Source organism: Chiloscyllium plagiosum, unplaced genomic scaffold, assembly GCF_037043375.1.
Source record: "Chiloscyllium plagiosum isolate Xiang-an unplaced genomic scaffold, Cpla_swu_hap1 HiC_scaffold_9, whole genome shotgun sequence".
Taxonomy (NCBI): domain Eukaryota; kingdom Metazoa; phylum Chordata; class Chondrichthyes; order Orectolobiformes; family Hemiscylliidae; genus Chiloscyllium; species Chiloscyllium plagiosum.
In genome coordinates this window covers 77,054,294-77,076,064 of record NW_028270147.1, presented here as the reverse complement: position 1 = coordinate 77,076,064, position 21,771 = coordinate 77,054,294, and the positions used below count along the sequence as shown (strand labels likewise).

Sequence of the window (21,771 nt, the reverse complement as noted above, 5' to 3'; positions counted from 1 at the left end):
TACTCGATGAAAAGTTTGACTGTACTCACTTTATCTCAAGGATATTTCAAATTATGTACTATTTACAAGTTCATTCATTGAGTCTCAAGCTCCTTTTAAAATTCAAAGCAATTACAATATGTAATAGATGGAAACACTCATTGCAATTTCACATAAGAAATGTTCATTGACAACACCATTCTCGTAGTTGAGATCTCAGCTCTCTTTCATTTCATTAATTTTGGGCAATATTATCAACACAAATTTGCAACATTGAAATTTCATCCTGAATTCATAATTCATGTAATAGACTTTGAGTTTCAATGTCAAGAACGTCCTCTGATGTACTTAGTGGAGCACAACGTCTCATCCCTATTGAGGGTTTCCATTTATAATTGTTCATGTTACAAATTAATCTGCTGACAGCAGCATATGAAATGTCATGCTACACAATATGAAGAGTTGACTACTCTTTAAATCATGTCCTTATTTCAGAATACTAACTTGTGCTTTTTTCAGGTATTCACCGTTCATTTCAGCAATGCTTATGGATTCATCTGTAGAGTTTGCAAATTTCCCAATAACTTCTGTTAAACTACCTTCACTTTTTGATGCGATGAATCCATGTTAATATGTATGCCTGTCAAATCATCAGGAAAGCTTAATGTAGGATAAAGGTTCACCCTATCAAGCCTAGGATGGTTCAGAGCCCAAAGATTAAAATAAAATGTTCTGAACAATTAGGCCAAATCCTCAAATAGCATTTTGAAGATTATTGCTGCAGAAATATTTCAGTTAATCACAATTGCAGTTCTGGGTAAGCATCATTATTCAGCACAGTCAAACTATAGCGATGTAACTAGAAATAAGTGTGCTCTGTTGATTTACATCAATAGGCATATTGACTCACCTTGACTGTGTGCATCCATTGCTGGTAAGATTTTGAATTTCCTGTGGATAATTAACAAAGGTTTGACGGTTACTCCTTTTGTTACAAGTAAAGATATTCAAGTAACATTTCATGGGGTGAAGTAGGAGAGCAAAAATAGCCTTTAAATATATTTCAGATTGTGCACACAGCATTTAAAGGGAAATGTGCATAAAAAAAACCTCATCTAATTTGAGCTTGGATGCCAGTTTATTTTTCCATATTCTGCTACTTTTGCATGAAGGCTCATTACTCAATTATTCTACAACCTGTTTTCCACTAGTCAAGGTCAATTACCTCAAGTGGGCAAAACACTTTGCTCTTTATACTGACTTTCTCTTTCAGGCTTTCTCCTGCTCCTGATCTCTTCCTACATGGATATTCAACATTAGAATTGAATTTTGGCATTTCTTTCTCATCCCCATACCCACAATAAGTTAAAGAAAAATGCTCATTAAAGAGTTTTTGCTCATGGGCGAGATGACTAAAATTTATTCCCCCTCTCTCAAATAAAGGTTTTATATGGACATATTCTAATGCAAGTCTTTCCATAATTAGGCTTCAGCTCTCCCACACAGGGAAAAAAAACTCAATTCTTCAGATAAAAGCAACAGAACAAAGAATTCAGAATTGACCTCTTAGGTGCAAGAATATCAGTTGTGCTTTTTTAAAACAAATGCATCCCAAATAATAAGCAAAATATAGTTCAAAATTATGATCTGGTTAGTGGAAAACTGATCAATGCAAAGCCCAGACATTATCCTCAACTAAGGATAAGACAGAGAAGAGCAGAATTGCGATATCTGGAAGAATCCTACCTAAAGGAGATAATTAGCAAAAAAATGGTACATTTCAATACAAGTTCATGCCTTACCTCCACTATAGCCTCCCACAGTTATCTCATCTTCGAAAACATCAGAAAATCCTTTCCCTGAATTTAACTTTTCCAACCTCCCGTCGATAAACTAACAAAAAGATAAAAGTAATATAATTCAGTGAAGAGGACAAGTAAAATCTATGGCAGTGACACCCATTTTGGTTTACTCTAATGCAAAAAAAAAGTATGATTAGGGCAATTACAGGACTATTTGCAAATCTATAGGTAGTTAGCTGATATTGTTTAGCAGTGCGGGCACCACAGTTGGTCGCATTAGCCTTTGATGAATGGTGATAAAGCAGACAATGGGTTTAATCTCCTGTTAGTTTTACATGTGCATGCATGAATTTCAGAAGCAGACAGAACTTGACTGCACATTAACACAAAAGCAAAATACTGCAGATGCCACAAAATTTGAACTTAAAACAGAAAATGCTATAAATATTCAGCAGGTCTGGCAGTACCTCTGGAGAGAGAAACAGAGTTAATATTTTAGAGCAATGACAATGATCTTCATCATGATTGGCTGTGTAATTCTATCACCTAAAATTAAAAGATGAAAAGTTACTGCCCAACTTGCACAAAAGAAACAAAGATCACTTCCATGAAACAAGCCAAATCCTACACAGTTCATTAAATTTTACACAAACAAAAACAAAAATTGCTGGACAAACTCAGCAGATCTGGCACGAGCTGTGAAGAGAAAACAGAGTTAATATTTTGAGTCCAGTGATCTTTCTTCATTAAATGACTCAGAGAACTATCATGAACCTCAATGAAAAGTAATTTTTACAGCTTCAGGACAGAAAGTAGCTCGACCTTCAAATCCAGAGCATTTAAACAGTATTCTTTCTTCTCAAAAAGTTATTAAATTCATGCAAATTGAAAATAGAAAGGAAATCTTGCATTTATATAGCATCTTTCAGGATCACAGAATGCTCCAAAGCATTTTGCAACAATTAAAGCAACTAATTTGCACACAGCAAGCTCCCATGAACAGTAGCCATCTGTTTTTGTAATATTGATTCTCACATAAATATTGGCAAGAATTAAGGAGAATTAATACAATTAAGGAGAATCTAAAGAGTTTTTACAAATACATTAAGGACAAAAGGGTAGCTAGGGAGAGAATAGGGCTCCTTAAAGATCAGCAAGGCGGCCTTTGTGTGGAGCCACAGAAAATGGGGGAGATACTAAATGAGTATTTTTCATCAGTATTTACTGTGGAAAAGGATATGGAAGATATAGACTCTCGGGAAATAGATGGTGACATCTTGCAAAATGTCCATATTACAGAGGAGGAAGTGCTGATTGTCTTGAAACGGGTAAAGGTGGATAAATCCCCAGGACCTGATCAGGTGTATCTGAGAACTCTATGGAAAGCTAGAGAATTGATTGCTGGGCCTCTTGCTGAAATATGTGTATTATTAATAGTCACAGGTGAGGTGCCGGAAGACTGGAGGTTGGCAAACGTGGTGCCACTGTTTCAGAAGGGTGGTAAGGACAAGCCAGAGAACTATAGACCAGTGAGCCTGATGTCGGTGGTGGGCAAGTTGTTGGAGGGAATCCTGAGGGACAGGATGGACATGTATTTGGGAAAGGCAAGGACTGATTAGGGACAGTTAACATGGCTTTGTGCGTGGGAAATCATGTCTCACAAACTTGATTGAGTTTTCTGAGGAAGTAACAAAGAGAATTGATGAGGGCAGAGCAGTAGATGTGATCTATATGGACTTCGACAAGGTTCCCCATGGGAGACTGATTAGCAAGGTTAGATCTCTCGGAATACAGGGAGAACTAGCCATTTGGATACAGAACTGGCTCGAAGGTAGAAGGCAGAAGGTGGTGGTGGAGGGTTGTTTTTCAGACTGGAGGCCTGTGACCAGTGGAGCCACAAGGATCGGTGCTGGGTCCTCTACTTTTTGTCATTTACAGAAATGATTTGGATGAGAGCATAAGATGTACAGTTAGTAAGTTTGCAGATGGCACCAAAATTGGAGGTGTAGTGGACAGTGAAGAGGGTTACCTCAGATTACAACAGGATCTTGACCAGATGGGCCAATGGGCTGAGAAGTGGCAGATGGAGTTTAATTCAGATAAATGTGAGGTGCTGCATTTTAGGAAAGCAAATCTTAGCAGGACTTATACATTTAATGGTAAGGTCCTAGGGAGTGTTGCCGAACAAAGAGACCTTGGAGTGCAGGTTCATATCTCCTTGAAAGTGGAGTCGCAGGTAGATAGGAGAGTGAAGAAGGCATTTGGTATGCTTTCCTTTATTGGTCAGAGTATTGAATACAGGAGTTGGGAGGTCATATTGCGGCTGTACAGGACATTGGTTCGGCCACTTTTGGAATATTGCGTGCAATTCTGGTCTCCTTCCTATCGGAAAGATGTCGTGAAACTTGAAAGGGTTCAGAAAAGACTTACAAGGAGGTTACCAGGGTTGGAGGATTTGAGCTATATGGAGAGGCTGAACAGGCTGGGGCTGTTTTCCCTGGAGTGTTGGAGGCTGAGGGGTGACCTTATAGAGGTTTACAAAATTATGAGGGGCATGGAGAGGGTAAATAGGCAAAGTCTTTTCCCTGGGGTGGGGGAGTCCAGAACTAGATGGCATAGGTTTAGGTTGAGGGGGGAAAATATAAAAGAGACCTACGGGGCAACTTTTTGACACAGAGGGTGGTACGTGTATGGAATGAGCTGCCAGAGGAAGTGGAGGAGGCCAGTACAATTGCAACATTTAAGAGGCATTTGGATGAGTATATGAATAGGAAGGGTTTGCAGGGATATGAGCCAGGTGCTTGCAGGTGGGACTAGATTGGGTTGGGGTATCTGGTCGGCATGGACAGGTTGGACCAAAGGATCTGTTTCCATGCTGTACATCTCTATGACTCTAAGAACGTGGAGGGCAATTTTGCTACCTTCAAAATATTAATGTGAGTTCCTTTACATTCACTTGAGGGGCAGACAAGGTCTCAATTTAATATCCTATCTGACAGAAGAAACCTCTGATTGTATAGCAGGTCCTCGATAATACACAAGCACGTCCGCTTTCATTTTTGTGCTTAAATCTTAGAGTGGGACTTGAATTCACAATGTTTTCTAACTCCAAGCATGAGTGTGTTGCCAGCTGCAGATAACAAAGTCACAGAAAATACAAACTATTATTACTGATTTCAAGAATGTCAATGTGAAATTTCTCTACACTGGTTATTAGGTCAAAGTTTTAAAGTCAACCTCTCCTTGCAGAATATCTTTTACAGTTATTTCCTCCTCCCCAATATGTCTTTTGTAAAGTGAACATTGATCCAAATAATCAAATAACAGGTCAAAAACCTGAAAAGCTATCTCAATTTCTTGGCAGACCAACCACAAACCTTGTCTGCCTTATACTATTTAAATTCAAACTATATATCATCGCTTTAATTAATTGGTTTTGTTAACAATCAAAACACTTAAGTACTAAAGCAGTTAGTCAACACTATAAAATTACAAAGGGACAACTAAACAGCTAACACCATTCTTACTGGACTTTGCAAGTACAGATTTTTATTAGAAATTAGAAAATTAGCACTGCATTTGGGAAAGAAGTCTGACTCATGTCTGAAATACTATCAAGGTACTAATGTATGTGCATCAGTTGCTTATGCCTTGAATATTCAATCCAAGATTTCCAATTAGTATGACTTCATTAAAAATATGATACATGCTAAAAAAATGAAGAATTAGTAATATTTTTAACAGAAATAAATGAACTGATCACTGAATTCCAATATCTAGAGAATGCTAACTCACAATTAGATTGTTAATTTGTTTATCAATTTTTTTCAGATTTTGTTTAGTGAATAATTGAACTGCTTCAAGACACAAATGTTCTGTATGAAGTATTAACCATACAAGTATCATTTCTGATGGAATAAATTTTATTGCTGGAAATATCAAACTGGGACTGTTTAAAAGAAAAATATACAGAAATACTCAACGTTGGAAGCAATGAGCGAATTATTACAAAAGCAGAACTAGGTTCCACTGTAATTCCCCACAGCTAGCCATGTTTAAACACAAAGAATAAAAGATATAATCTTGCAAATAAAGAGTACACTGCAGTTATCTGTAAAACAATTCAATTTGTACATTCCTTTTTCAGTTTGATTCTCAGTTTAAACAAAAGGATTCAACTATGGAGTTACTTGTTTTGCAAATAACAGTTATTTGCACAATTAATAGAATTGGGGAACTTTTTAAAAATCATATTACAAGAAAGTAAAGTGAAGTAGGTACTTTTTCTGAATTACATGGAAGGGTCAAATTAAAGCAGGATGTTTACTGGCCTGCCATGACTGTCTGTATAAATTATGCCGTCAGTGGTAATCTGAAGGCTATAATTCAGTTGTTGATATGGAACAAGCTGAATTCCTATAAATTAAAACAATGGCAACAGCACATAGGGTAGAAATGATAGAAACCAGGCAGATAATCTGAGGCATAATTGGACAAAGTCCTATTTATTCTGAATGGGCCTTTTTCCAAGATCCAAGGCCTTGGTTCATGGTCAGATCAGTATTATTTACTGGATTTCATGTTAACTAAAATGAGATTAAAAAAAACAACTGAGCTACTACAGAACAGAAATGTCTTTGAAGTGTAGGTTGCTATCATACCAGAAACTCAAGAAATTCTGCTGTCATAAGATAGCACTTGATTCATTATCATTCTTCGCAAACTACTGAGCTCAATCAGTCTGTTACAAGACTGTGCAAATCATCAATAGTCAAATCTCTGTAGAAAAAGTATTTCAGAAACACAGGTGCATATCATCCTCAGAAATTGGGATAATTTGTTTTATCACAAACTTCTTCAGCAAAACGTGCAAGGAATCAGGATTGCAGCAGAGTTTCTCAGACTATGTCCTTGTTATCATCGTGGAAAAACTAACCATCAATGAAAGAAAGAATCCTCAAAAGTTACCCGAATGACTGAGCACCCCAAAATACGACGATGCAACTTTTTCACACAGAGGGTGGTATGTGTATGGAATGAGCTGCCAGAGGATGTGGTGGAGGCTGGTACACTTGTAACATTTAAAAGGCTTCTGGATGGGTATATGAATAGGAAGGGTTTGGAGGGATATGAGCCGGGTGCTGGCAGGTGGGACTAGATTGGGTTAGAACATAGAACATAGAAGAATACAGCGCAGTACAGGCCCTTTGGCCCTCGATGTTGCGCCGATCCAAGCCCACCTAACCTATACTAACCCACTATCCTCCATATACCTATCCAATGCCCGCTTAAATGCCCATAAAGAGGGAGAGTCCACCACTGCTACTGGCAGGGCATTCCATGAACTTACGACTCGCTGAGTGAAGAACCTACCCCTAACTTCAGTCCTATATCTACCCCCCCTTAAGGTTAGGATATCTGGATGGCATGGACGGGTTGGACCAAAGGGTCTGTTTCCATGCTGTCCATCTCTATGACTCTATAAGTGCAAGCTCACGAACAGAAGTCCAGCTTTTCAAAATATGATTCGAAAGCACAGAAATGGACGGCATGGTGGCACAGTGGTTAGCACTGCTGCCTCACAGCGCCAGAGACCCGGGTTCAATTCCCACCTCAGGCGACTGACTGTGTGGAGTTTGCACATTCTCCCCGTGTCTGCGTGGGTTTCCTCCGGGTGCTCCGGTTTCCTCCCACAATCCAAAGATGTGCAGGTCAGGTGAATTGACCATGCTAAATTGCCCGTAGTGTTAGGTAAGGGGTAAATGTAGGGGTATGGGTGGATTGCGCTTCGGCGGGGCGGTGTGGACTTGGTGGGCCGAAGGGCCTGTTTCCACACTGTAAGTAATCTAATCTAATCTAATTAAATTAAGGCAGATTTAGCAATCTGGCCTGTAGTCTGCAGGAGCATACTTGATGCTATCATAGAGGCAATAATCAGGAAACCCCGATTAACAATATTATTATCTTTGCTGACTTTTTTCTTTAGAACTTGAAGGCCTTTATATTTCCCTCACATACTCTTGTCCAGATCGATCACTGAGGCCGCTGAAGACAGAAGACCATCAGAAATAGAAACAGAAGGTGGCTGTTCAGCCCCTTCAGGCTGTTCCACCATTCAATAAGATAAGATCTTACACTTTTTACGTCGACTTTCTTGCCCTTTCTGCATAATCCCTGATTCCACTACTGATCAAAAACCTAAATACCTATTTCAGCTTTAAATATAGACAAGGACTTTGCCACTACAGCTCTCTGTGGCAAGACTCAAATTTCTAACAAAAGGATTTCCTCATCATAGAGTCATAAAGTCCTACAGCACAGAGACAGGCCCTTTGGCCCAAACCGGTCCATGCCAACCACAATGTCCATCCACGCTAACCCCACTGCCATGCACTTGGCCTATATCCTTCTAAACCTTTCCTATCCTAGTACTTGTTTAAATGCCTTTAAAATGTTGTTAATGTACCTGCCTCAAACACTTCTGCTGGCAGCTCATTCCATATGCATACGACCCTCTGTGTAAAAATGTTGCCACTCATGTTCCCTTTTACTCTTTCCCCCTGAGCTTAAACTGATGCCCTCTAGTCCATGATCCTCCAACTCTACATTCTAAAGAAAAACGTCCTAGCTTGTCAAACCTCTCCCTATAACACAGACTGTTGAGTCCTGGTAACATCCTGGTAAATTTCTTCTGCACTCTTTCCAGTTTAGTTACATCTTTCCAATAGCAAGGTGACCAAAACTGAAAACAAGACACCAAATGCGGTCTCACCAGTACAACTGCAACATAACTTCCCAACTTCAATAAACAATGTCCGGACTGCTGAAGGCCAGAGTGCCAAAGCCTTCTTCACTGCCCTGTCTGCGCTTTCAGAGAACCGTGCCCCTGAACTCCAAGGTCCCTCTGTTCCACTACACTCCTTAAGGCCCTACCATTCACCATGAAACCCCTATCTGATTTGACTTTCCAAAATGCAAGACCTCACACTTCTCTGTATTAAACTCCATTTGCCATTTCTCGGTCCACTGCCTCAGCTGATCAAGATCCTGTTGCAATTTCTGATAACCTTCCTCACTGTCCACCATACCACTATTTTACTTACTAATCATGCCTTACACATTCTCACCCAAATCATTGGTATAGATAACAAACGGGAATGGGGCCAGCACCAACCCTGGAGTCACTCCACTAGTCACAGGTCTCCAGCCCAACAAGCATCCTCCACTAATACTCTCTGCTTCCTACCATTAAGCCGAATGTGTATCCAATTAGCCAGCTCCCCCGGATTCCATGCAATCTAACTTTCCAGAGCAGCCAACCATGTGGAACCTTATCAAAGGCCTTACTGAAATCCATAAAGACTACGTCCACCACCCTGCCCTTGTCCTAATCACTTCATCAAAAATCTCTAACATCATCTTAGTCTTAAATTGATACCCCTTTATGTTGAAATTATGTTCTCTGGTTCTAGACTCTTCCATGAGGGAAACTATCCTCTCAGCATTTACCCTGTCAAGTCCCTTAGGAATCCTATGTTTCAATGAGACCACCTCTAATTCTTTTAAACTCCAGCAAGTAGAGTGCCAACCTGTTTAACTTTTGCTTATAGTACAACCCCTCCTTATTGGGAACAAAACAAATTGCTGGAAAAGCTTAGCAGGTCTGGCAGCAACTGTGAAGTGAAATCAAAGTTAACATTTTGGGTCCAGCGACCCTTCCTCAGTTCCTCCTTACTCGCATCACTCTTGTGACTTTTACCTGAACCGCCTTCAACTGAATGATATATTTCCTTAAACACAGATACCAAAGCTGCTCACAGTTCTCATGATGTGGTCTCACCAGCACCTTGTACAGTTGCAGTAAGGCTTCCCTACACTTATACTCCAACACCCCCCCCCACCAAAAATAAGGGCCAACATTCCATTGGCCTGTCTGATTATCTGCTGATTATTGGCTAGCTTTCTCTGTTTTGTGCACAAGTATCCCCAAGTTCCTTTGTGTTACAGCTTTCTGCAGTTTTCCTCCATTGAAATAATATTCTGTTCTTTTGTTATCCCTTCCAAAATGAATAATTTCACATTTTCTCATAATACTATCCATTTAGCAACTTTTTTCCCCACTTACTTAATCTATGAATCTCTCTCTCTGTCTCAATTGTTTGTATCCCTCCCAAAACTTGCCTTACCACCTATGCTAACAAACCATGCACAATTCCCGGGATGCATCAGGATAGCCAAGTAACAAAATGATTTGCTCCCCCTGTCCAATTTCTTTGCATAAATGCAAGGAATCTTTGCCTTTCACGACCAGAGCCTGGATAAACTTCCCAAAGTTATTGCTGTTACACCAAATTGTCAAGTTCTGGGTGAAGACGTATGAACCGGCTCCCTTTCTTCATTCATTTACCCTCTTGCATTCTGACAATTAAACATCCAGTTGCGCAGTCAGACACTATGATAACTCCCACTCTAGTAAAAAGGTAGGTATGTAAGAAGGTAAGTGCGATGTACGGACACCAGTTGAGTTAGTGTTATGAAGTTGAAGGCGTGTACTGTACCTTTCAGAGAGAGTGAATGCTGTTCTACACTGAGAGCTTACAAGGGCAGTCTCAGAGTCTACTGCAAAATTGAAAATATGTAATATTTGGCAGTGAAATGGATTCCTGATTTGGTTGCTGTTTTGCCAACAGTTTGAATTTGACAATTTGAATTTAAATTAAGCCCCAGGATACTAAAACCCAATCAAGTTTGAATTTATTGTTTTGCCAACATCAAACCAATGAGTTGATCCAATGTGGGGGATATAAAAAAAGACAGGTATTTAGACAATCAGGCAGAGCAACTGCCATCGAGAGAGAGACCTAAAACATTGAAATACTCTCCACCAAAGGGACCTTTTCATATGAAATATTTTCACAGTAAACAGAAAGACGACAACCCAGGGAGATCTTCAGCCGGAAGAAGAAAGACACCAAAGACAACAGTGACTTTATGGTTTTGAAATCAAATTGATGTAGTTTTAATAAGTATTTTATTGGAACAGTATATTGTTATAACGTTCAAGGCAGATAATAAGCAGTTAAGAGAAAGGGGGGCTTAGAGTTGTGAACAGTTGTTGCTTAATGTTCACTTTTAGAATTAAAGAATAAATTGAAATAATTTTCTTTAAATAATAGAATTTGGGAGTTCACTCATATTTTAACAGGATTAGGAGGTGAGTTGAGCTTTTCTTGGCGTTTAGTTTAATTAACAGAAAAGTTCACCGCCTTGTCGTAACAGTTAGGTACCAAGGCACAACATGGAAGGGTGCCAGGTAAGTGATGCTTTGTTCTGGATAGGTTGGTAGTATTGGGTCCGGTGGAGAGAAGGGGATCTGACAAGTCCTGGGGGTGCCAGCTCAGGGTCAAGGTCCATGGAGTATAAGAGGTCGGGGGAGATGTAAATGGAGTATTTGTATTCTCAGTTAGTAGGATCAGTTTCATGAATATACAGAAGTTTGACTAGATTTACAATTGTCCAACTCTACCTTGTTAATTATTAACAGCAACACCATTCTCTGAATTCTTCAATTTCAATGGATACTTTTGGAGGGTTTCATGTGCAGGGGATTTTCCCAGCAGAATCTCTAAGTTCTCAGACTACCCCATGAGAGTCTGCTGCATCAGGATTCCATAGGGTCCTGACAAACAATTCCCATTCATGTTCCAGAAGCAATGGTCGGACGTTAATAAATCAGTGTCTTGAACAATACACACACGCACACAGATTAGGCAGAAGAAGTGAGTCCAAAAATGATAATAGGTTAAAGATAATGTAGAACAATCTCCATTGGTCAGTCATGAAGAGTGGTTGGTCAAATGACGATGGTTGAGTAGTCGATTTTGGGATTTTTGACTTTGTAAGCAGTTTGAAATCCTTGGGTCCAGTTTTGCTTTGACTGGCTTGCTGGGTTTTAGCCCTCAGGCAGAATCTTTGACCTGCAGCACTGGTTTACTTGGCTGGTTCTTCCATTGTGACATTCATAACACACTCATGCTTGAATGCTAGCAATTACAGATGAGTACCTAGTCCCATTGGCACAAACACTCAACTCACAAGCACATCTTCTTCAACTAGCACTTACAGACCAGGATTGAGCTGGCTTTCAACCTCTGTTCTTGTGTACCTTTGAAAGGAGAAAGGTACAAAACATGTCTCTTTCCCAGACTGCTGTCTTTTCTCCGGTTCAAGTTCACAGTATGAGGACCTAACCCTCATAGCTCAGCATGCACTCATTTCTGATGAAGGGCTTATGCCTGAAATGCTGATTCTCCTGCTCCTCAGATGCTGCCTGACTTGCTGTGCTTTTCCAGCACCACTCTCCCGACTCTGATCTCCAGCATCTGCAGTCTTCACTTTCTCCTAGCTCAGTATGCGCTGTCTTGTTCCCAGTCTAAGTCCACCCCTTGGAGGCTCGTTACCTCGTTAGGTATGACATTCTGGGGATCTCTTCCCTTCTCTCTCTATGCCAGTGTGTTTACATCCACTGTCATTGTGGTTATATCAATCCCCTCTTTTGAAGAAAAATAATATTGGAACTCAGATTTGATCTGACCATCGAGATGACAACCCGGGGCAGTGACATGTCAAACCTTTATAAACACTGATAAGGTTTCAGTTGGAACATTGTTTAGTTCTGAATACTGTAAAGGTTTGAGATATTACAGAGAGAGTTACTGTAAAGTATACTACAGATGAGGCACTTTGGCTGCGTGGAGAGGTGGGAGAAGTTTGGAATAGAATCTGAAAGTGCTAGATAAAATCAGCAGCTCTGGAAGCATCTGAGAGAGAAACAGTTCATAAATCAAGTCCAATATGGCTCTTCTTTGGATATAACAGACCTGAAGAAGAATGTTCTAAACATGGGCTGTTTTTCTCTCTCCACAGATGTTGCCAGACCTGCTCAGCTTATTTTGTTTTAGATTTTCAGCATCCATCGTATTTTGCTTTTACTAGAGAAGTTTGGGTTGTTTTCCTTTGAAGGAGAAGGTTAAGAGAAGATTTTAACAGCTGTGTAAGAAATCACGACTGTCTTTGGCACAAAGAAAAATGAAATTGCTTTGAGCGGCAGAATACACAAATCTACAATCATGCTCAAAAGAGTTAGAGTTGACACGAGGAAATAATGCTCCTTCCTTACACAGAAAGTTCTGGAAGTGCAGTGAAAGGATACTGCAAACAGATTCAATAATCACTTGCAAAAGGAATTTGGAAATACCAGAAAGGAAAAATGTACAAGGCTATTGGAAGAATGAGGGAATGGGATGAATTGGATAGCTCTGCTAAACCAGAACTTGAATGGCGCCTTGTTTTTTTAAAAAAGGGAAGCTTGTATATGAGAAAAATACTGACTTCTCAGCTGTCGTTTAAGTTGCTGTTCCAATTCTGAATGTACTTGCAATTTTCACAGAGGTCATTCGATCAAGTGGGAGCCAAAGTCACAATTTAAAAGGAACCCACCAAATCAAATTTAATGCTTGCAAAGATTGTTTGAGAAGTTGCAAACCATTATTGCTCAATGAATGCTGGCACTTCCACTTAGCTAACTGCTCATGCCCTCTTACATCCCTCAGTGTTGACAGACATCAGGGGTTGGGTGTCCATTTTGTAATTTGGTCAGGAGCCAATTTGGGATCCTGGTGCTGCAGGGTATTTTCCAGACACTCCTACCAGGATGATAAAAGAAAGGCTTGTTGAATACTTAGACCCTTCTTACTTTTAATTGCCTGGTTGTGATTGACAGCAGCCCTTCAATGGGATGGACATTGGTCACAGAGCTATGACCTTGACATGTTCCGAGCTCAAGCCCACTGCCTACAAGCTGACTGGAACTTCTAGTCATTCCAGGTATAGAGCCTGAACACATCCCTTTCTAACTTTAAATTTATCGACATTGGCTCCTCACTGCTGGTAAGATGGTGGTATCTCATTACCTGACCCAACCTCTTAAAATGGCTGGGCTGGCGTCATGACGCAATGAAGACAAAGGCTGGCATTACCAACTTGTGGGTCTGTTAGCCCATGAACCCAAGCTTGTCTGGAAGTTCAGCTCCTGATATGCATCAGCAAGCCAAATGTCACATTCCACACTCACCAGTTCTACCAAACTATTTCCATTACTAGGTCACAGACACCCACTCCACACTGATGTCTGTTCATGGTGCTCCACTCTCCAACCCTAGGAGGGCCACTTATGTTTCCCAGAAACCTCCTCTTACCCTCCAACAAACATAGAAATAGTTTGAGAAACTCAGCAGGTCTGGAGAGAAAGCAGAGTCAATGTTTCTGGTCCGGGGACCCTTCTTCAGAATTCCTCCTATCCCATCCTATTTGCATTTTCCCCTTGTAACTTTATCTTGTTTCCCCTTAAATGCTAATTGCCTGAACTATTCATGTGGTGGCAAATTCCACATTCTAACCAGTCTCCTAAAATCTCCACTGGATTTACTGCAACTGTCTTGTACTTAAGATCATTTCCTCTGGAGTCTTCCACCAATACTAGTATCATCTGCATACTGCAAAAGCAAACCCCTTCATAAACCCTCTTCCATGCGACCACTCAGCCTTTGCTGACTGAGGAGAAAATCTCAGCCAGTCTTTCCTAACCATTACAATCTCTCAGTCCTTGATTGAAAATTAATACTCAATATTCTAATTTGAGACATATGCAGTACAAAATAGTATTGAAAATAAATTTTCCCCAGCAACATATCCACACCATTTTTATATGTACACAAATTCTTCACCTGTTTGAAGAGCTGAAGCTGTACTGCATTTTGAAGAAACTGTTTCATAGTGCTGGACCGATGTGCAACGTAGCTCTCTTCGCAAAATGTGATTGGCTCTCCCTGAAATTAAACAATATTCATCAGATTATTCACCTGAACATTAGTTAAGTACATTCTTGCTCCTAATTGTTAGTTTTTAAATGCTTTTTATTACATCGAACAGCACTGAAGAATTGAAGCAGAAGTACATGTTCGAACTGGAATAGACCATGAGAGCTGGTTCATATTTTAACAATGGACATTCTATCCATCTGCTTTCTCTTACCCTGAACATCCCATGTTTTCCATGTTCTGCTACCCCCTACAAGTTGCTCATTCCCTTGCCAGGGCATGGTTTCACTGGAAGCTTTTGCTGAACACTACCTCACTCAGGCAGACCTGATTTATGCCTGAGCTCTGACACAGTACTGCTTGGCTGACAGGTGGAGCTCACATCTCAGCCTGACTTGATCCTCTCTCAGCACCAAACACACAAAGTGTATTATGAGTTGGTGGGTTTTAACCCTGCCTGATCTACTTCACCATAACCATCAAACTTGCCGAGAGCTCCACTGCCCCAACTGATGATTCCAAAGACATCACCATTTTGGCACATACTAGGGATCCTTTCCGTCAGTATAGCTTAGGAATGATCATCCTCTCTTGGATACCAACTTCTTATCTCCAAAAAATGAACAAACACAAAAGCTTGAAAATGACTCCATTAGGAAAAAACAAACTTGGTTAACAACTATCTTTATTGGTGCACATTGACACAGAATGTCATTTCAAAACATGGTCTAGTTTCTTGGCAACAGTCATTAGGCTAATATGCACTGGATATCATTCCCTGTTCTTATGTTGTTTTATTCAAAGCAAAATTGGAAACAATTGTTGATGATTCAGAATGGAATGCCTAAGGTCTTATGGCATTGGTTTGAATGTATATTTTTACAACAGATCATTTTAACTGCTGATATTTCAATTTTGTTGGTTCAGGCCATTGTCATGTGAAGCGTTTTCAGTCTGCTGATTCAAACTGGAGAGAACATTCAAAGTACTTGGACAGGGAAAGACCAGAGCATATCTGTGGCGAGTGAAGGAAATAATAATACCACAAAAGCCAACTGTATATATCACAGATATGCCTTTTTTTTAAAGTAGAATAGCTTCTGCTCAATCAGCAGCTTACTAACTATTGCAAAACCTAGTGTCTCAGCCATTGTTTCCTTTGGATTCTGATAAAAAGAATTATTTGCCTGTCATAATGCATAAACCCTACTGATAATACTGATGAACAATGTTAGCTACATTCACATTTATATGTCTGTCATAAACCATTCACCTTCTGCCTGCTAAAATGTGAAGATAATCATGCCAGACTGCATGACCAAATAAAGAGAAGAGGGTTCTCCATTGGAATTTTGCACAAATTCCCTTGGATGATCAAGTTTAGAAAAAACTTGCCAGTATAGGATGCAGGATCTTACTTCGAGAGATGGCCAGGGATGCTGACTATTCTCCCTGTCCTCCCTTGCCTTTCCCACTCCAGTTTAAAAGGAATGGATTTAAAAACAAGATCTGTAGCAAATTGCCAACCAATGTAAATTGCTGCTCTTATAGATGTAAGGAAGGTTTATGTCAAAATATTACTAATTTCTTTGTTTCTGTAATGCTAGCATACAAGAAAACAGTGCTTCAATTCATACCTGACAGGACCATCAATCTTTGACCTCTATAAAATAGTGTCATTTGAATTTAGCTTTGTTCACTAGCGTTATATTTTTCCCTCCAATTAACCGAACACACAACTGCAGCAAACTTGACGGACAAATAAAACTAGAAGAACAAAATTTGTTTATCATGAGACCAGCGAGAATACAAAACTAATTTTAATGTACTTGGTAAGGAATTTTAACCAGCAGAATTTTTACTTCCATATTACAAATACGAGGAATTACAGATATCACAGATGCTGTAAACTCTTAAAATAATCAGTGCAGACATTACAGTTTCGCCCAATGTATTTACAAAACAATTCATTTTCTACCTGAAAAAATACCCAAATGGGACATGAGACACAAGATTCACATTCTGGAAATATATTCTACTTGCACTATACAATATACTACTTTCTGAGGAGAAGTAGCATAAGTTTGGCATGCTTATCGCAAAGCATTAATATTAATGAACACTGTTAGCTACATTCACATTGATTTATTAACAAACAATTGAGTTTTGACGGGTAAAGTGAAGCAATCTAATGACCTGGTTATATATTTTGAAAGAGTTGCTGCCAATTATGACTTTTTGTACACCAATAAAATGCTGAATATTCAATAAATAATACAAAGGAGAAATAAACTAAACCAGAAAGATTTTAATTTGGATGTTGTAAAATGATCAACTGTAAATAACCTGGAGCTCAGCTAAATGAAATGGACACTCTCGTACATCAAATCCCTTCTAACATGAAACAACTATTTAGATAATATACATACCTTTTAATGTCCTTGAAATGCAAATTTAGATAACATACAAGGTAAATGCATAAGAATAGGATTATGAAGAATTCTTTGAATTATAATGTTTATTCATGGAACATTATAATAATTCATTACAAAATCCCATATTTCTGTCAGGTAGTCAAGACCATGCTAATGGAATGGAATCTGCAAGGACTCTCTGGAGTACAGTTTTGATAGCTCACTGTACACAAAGGACAAATACTACGAGTCATTGCAGAACAATACAAAAATCTACCGCTGACATTCACAGTACTTTATGAAAACACAGAGAAAACTGCATTAAGAGCAATTCTAATCACTACTCTGGATCTCCCTCTGATCTATCAAAACAAAAATCAACAGTTACAGATCAGACAGAAATTTTCAAATGGAATCAGCAAAAATCCATCCTATCTGACACTATTGAATCCCCAAAGCACAGATATACTTTTTAAGTTGCTGTGGTCCAGGATTACAAGCATGTGGCTATTTTATTTCACATCATAATTACTGAAAGATCTTCAGTAGAATAAATTAAACGTCGTAATTTAATAGTCAATATTAAATCACAACATTAGATTATGGCAATTCTTCTGATGCAATAATAAGGCGCAATAAAACCATTCAGAAGAACACAGGAACAGAGGTAGGCCATTCAGTCCATTAAGCCTGCCTCACCATTTAATATGATCATGGATGACCATCTGTTTCAATGCCTTTTTTTCCACACTACCCCTTTACAGGATTGGAATTTTGATATCTGTTAATCTTCACGTCAAACATAATCAAAGATTGAGCTTTCACAGATCAATGGTGCAGAGAATTCCAAAGATTCACAAATCTCTGACAGAATACAATTAATCCTGATGCTGATGCTAAGCAGCATACCCCTACTTTGAAAGTGTTCTTTGGTCTATCATCAGGGGAAACTCCACACTTGTATCCATCTGTACATCTCTTAAGTATTTTACAAGTTTCAATCACATTAACTCTTATTCTTCAAAACTCTAATGAGCACATACCCAATTTGCCCAATTGCTCTTTCTATGACAGTCCTGCTGTTGTCTTTAATGTCTTTAATGACCAGAACCAGAAGCAGATACAGATCAAGGAAGTCCTGAATTCACAATGAGGTGATTGATGCAATGGGCTACCAATGAGGTTATTCAGCCCTATTGCTGCTGTTTAGTTGACATATTGGTATTTAGTAGCATTGTGGTATGAAGTTTTTACAGCAATAAGGCATCCTGGAAAAAAGTCTACTGCCTTGTATGTCTGAACATACATTGCATGCACTCTGTAGCAATAATATTCTTCCCAAGATAAAGGGCCCAACACTGTATAGACAATTCAAGGTGCGGTCCAATCAAGGTTCTTTGGTATTGAGGGATAAATTTATCATTGCTGCACTCAAATACTCTTATGGTAAAGGCTAACGTAATATTAGCCTTCCTAAATGCTTGCTGCATCTGCGTGTTAACCTTCAGTGACTTATTGCCAAGGATACCCAGGTCTCTTTATCCAACTATACTTCCTAAACTCTTACCATTAAAGAAATACTCTGCAGATCTATTCCTCCCACTGAAGTGGAAAACCTAATCTTTCCACATTATATATACTGTCTGCCTTGTATTTGTCCACACAGTGAGTCGGTCCAAACCCTCTTGAAGGTATTTTGTTTCTTCTTCACAGCACACAATTTCACCTAGCTTTAAGTTACATTTAAACTTGAATGTATCAATTGGACCATTCATGTATCAATTACAATAGTTACTCCTCCTCCTCCTCCTCTCTCCATCATTTATTTAGGTCCCTCTTGACTGTGGATTCACTACACTCAATTGAAAATTCATCGATAAACTGATTCAATTGTTGAATGACTGACAGGCTTTCATTTTTTCCACACAGAAAGCATTAAATTTAAACTCCTGCCCTAAGTGTAAAAACATAATAGCTTAAAAAAAAGCTGAAAATTATTTAATTAAAACAGGGTGTTAGAATGTACTAAGCCGTAGAGAAGTTCTCATAAGTAATTTTATAGAGGTGTGTGCAATCACTTTTCCTTTGTTGATTCCAGATATCATGGCCAATGCTGGCTGTGATATGGATCAGTTTATGTTTCATCTGAACGCGAATTTTGAATGTGAACTTCATCTCTCAATGAATGTTAGGACTTAGAAGACTCAAAGAATGGATAAGGAGAACAAGGTGCAATGCTTTAAAAAAGATGGAAAGCCAATGGAATTTTAAGCATTTATTACAAGAAAACAGAAGATCCATGGAAGGTGGCTTGAGAACACATTTTTTTAGCTCCTTTAAGGACCAGTAAATTCTCTGGTCTCCCTCCTATCGGAAGAATGTTGTGAAACTTGAAAGGGTTCAGAAAAGTCATAGAGATGTACAACATGGAAACAGACCCTTCGGCCCAACCCGTCCAAGCCAACTAGATATCCCAACCCAATCTCGTCCCACCTGCCAGCACCTGGCCCATATCCCTCCAAACCTTTCCTATTCATATACCCATCCAAATGCCTCTTAAATGTTGCAATTGTACCAGCCTCCACCACTTCCTTTGGCAGCTCATTCCATACATGTACCACCCTCCTGTGAAAATGTTGCCCCTTAGATCTCTTTTATATCTTTTCCCTCTCACCCTAAACCTAGTTCTGGCTATTTATCCTATCTATGCCCCTCATAATTTTGTAAACCTCTATAAGGTCACCCCTCAGCCTCCGACGCTCCAGGGAAAACAGCCCCAGCTTGTTCAGCCTCTCCTTATTGCTCAAATCCTCCAACCCTGGCAACATCCTTGTAAATCTTTTCTGAACCCTTTCAAGTTTCACAGAATGTTGCCAAGATTGGAAGTTTTGAGCTATAGGGAGAGGTTGAATTGGCTGGGACTGTTTTCCCTGGAGCTTCGGAGCTGAGTGGCGATCTTATAGAGGTTTATAAAATCATGAGGGGCATAGATAGTGTAAATAGACAAGGTCTTTTCCCTGGATTGGGGGAGTCCAGAACAAGAAGGCATAGATTTAGGGTGCGGGGGGAAAGATATAAAAGGGAGCTATGGGGAACTTTTTCATGTGTATGGAATCAGCTGCCAGAGGAAACGGTGCAAGTGGTACAATTACAACATTTAAAAGGCATCTGGATGGGTTTATGAATAAGGTTTCGAGGGATAGGTGCTGGTAAATGGACTAGATTAATTTAGGATATCTGGTCAACATGGACGAGTTGGATTGAAGGGTCTGTTTCTGTGCTGTACATCTCTAAGATACTTTATAGCGGCATTAGCAAACAAATTTGAATGAAAAATGGAAGCAGCTAGAATGTCTTTAATAATCTTGCGCATGGGTACACAGAACAAGAAGCTGATAGTGTCCAAAGAAGTCTTGAATTCACACTGTTAAAAGTGATGAGGTTATTGATGCAGTAGACTACCAATGAGTTTATTCAGTCTTATTACTGACAGATTGGTATTCAGTAGCATTGCGGTATGAACTTATTACAACGATAAGGCATTTCTGATGTGGAAACACTTTGATGTCAAAGTAGCTTAACATCAACTTAACCTTATACTTTATTTCAACAATGCAATATAAACTAATCACTATAAACGACTTGTAAACTATCATGATTAACAATAATTTTTCAGAAATTCGATGGCACACGTTAAAAATAAAGCTGTAGACTTAAGAATTCTCAGCAAAACACTTATTGCAATAAGTGGATTAAAATAGTCCTAAATAGAAAGCTTTGAAAATATGACTTTTTTAAAAAAAAAATCATATTCCTTTCTCCCTATAAAATCTAGACAGCTTTATCAAAGACAGCTGACTCTGATCCTCAAAATGGAAACATTCAAGTTTGAAGTGTGTCAGTCTTATGAACACAGACAATGCCCCTTTAATCTTTGAAAGGATGAAAACTTTACATGTTGTAACATTCTGATACAAATGGATACATTCTTTGGCTGTGTTTCAGAGTACTGGCAGTTAATAGCACTGGGAATAACTGCTGCCAACAGCTATTAAACATGACTTCTTTTCCCATTGAGGAATACTAAAATGTTGTCAGTTCAAACTCTGAACTGTAGATCAGGTTATTAAAAAGAAAATCATTAAAAGCAAACCACAGTTAGTACTTTTCTACGCTTCTAAATTTGAGATAACAAAGGTTTGCAATCAAACCCACTTCCCTTGAGTAAAAATGAGTGCTGAAAATCAACATGCTCAAACAAACCCACTGTAGGGCCATTAAAACTTTCAGTGTATTTAATGGAACACTATAACGGGGGAAACAAGATAAAGTTGTGTGATGCATTGATACAGCATGCTGTGTTCTCATCATTTGGATTCACGCCCGCATGGGCTGATATTCTCACCATACGCAGCATTTAAAGCAGCATTGATCATGGTCCAGTGTGTTTTCAGAACATTAAATTCACAGCAATTGACACCCCCAATCTCATTCAGCGGCCATACGAATGGCAGTGACTTGGACAATGAAATGGAGTTTGTGATTGGTCTTGAAGGAGCAACAGAAGTGGGAAAAACAGAGCGGGATTGGATAAGACGTTCCTGAGTGTCTGCCCAGATTGGCTGAGGCCAGGGACACCAATAATGGGGTGAAAGAAGAATGTTTGGATAAGTAAGAGTACCATTAAATGAGGATAGG

General features: G+C 39.1%; 1 protein-coding gene across 3 annotated transcripts in view; it reads right to left on the bottom strand.

The window, feature by feature from the left end:
• Nucleotides 1-21,771, bottom strand: part of dennd1b (DENN/MADD domain containing 1B) — a 300,341-nt gene that overhangs the window by 47,820 nt on the left and 230,750 nt on the right. For all 3 annotated transcript variants that reach the window (XM_043699790.2, XM_087990846.1, XM_087990847.1), the window contains 3 exons: nt 14,567-14,668; nt 1,782-1,872; nt 890-930 (listed from right to left, as the gene is read on the bottom strand). In XM_043699790.2, coding sequence (XP_043555725.2) covers nt 890-930; nt 1,782-1,872; nt 14,567-14,668 — 234 coding nt within the window. The remainder of the gene's footprint in view (nt 1-889; nt 931-1,781; nt 1,873-14,566; nt 14,669-21,771) is intronic.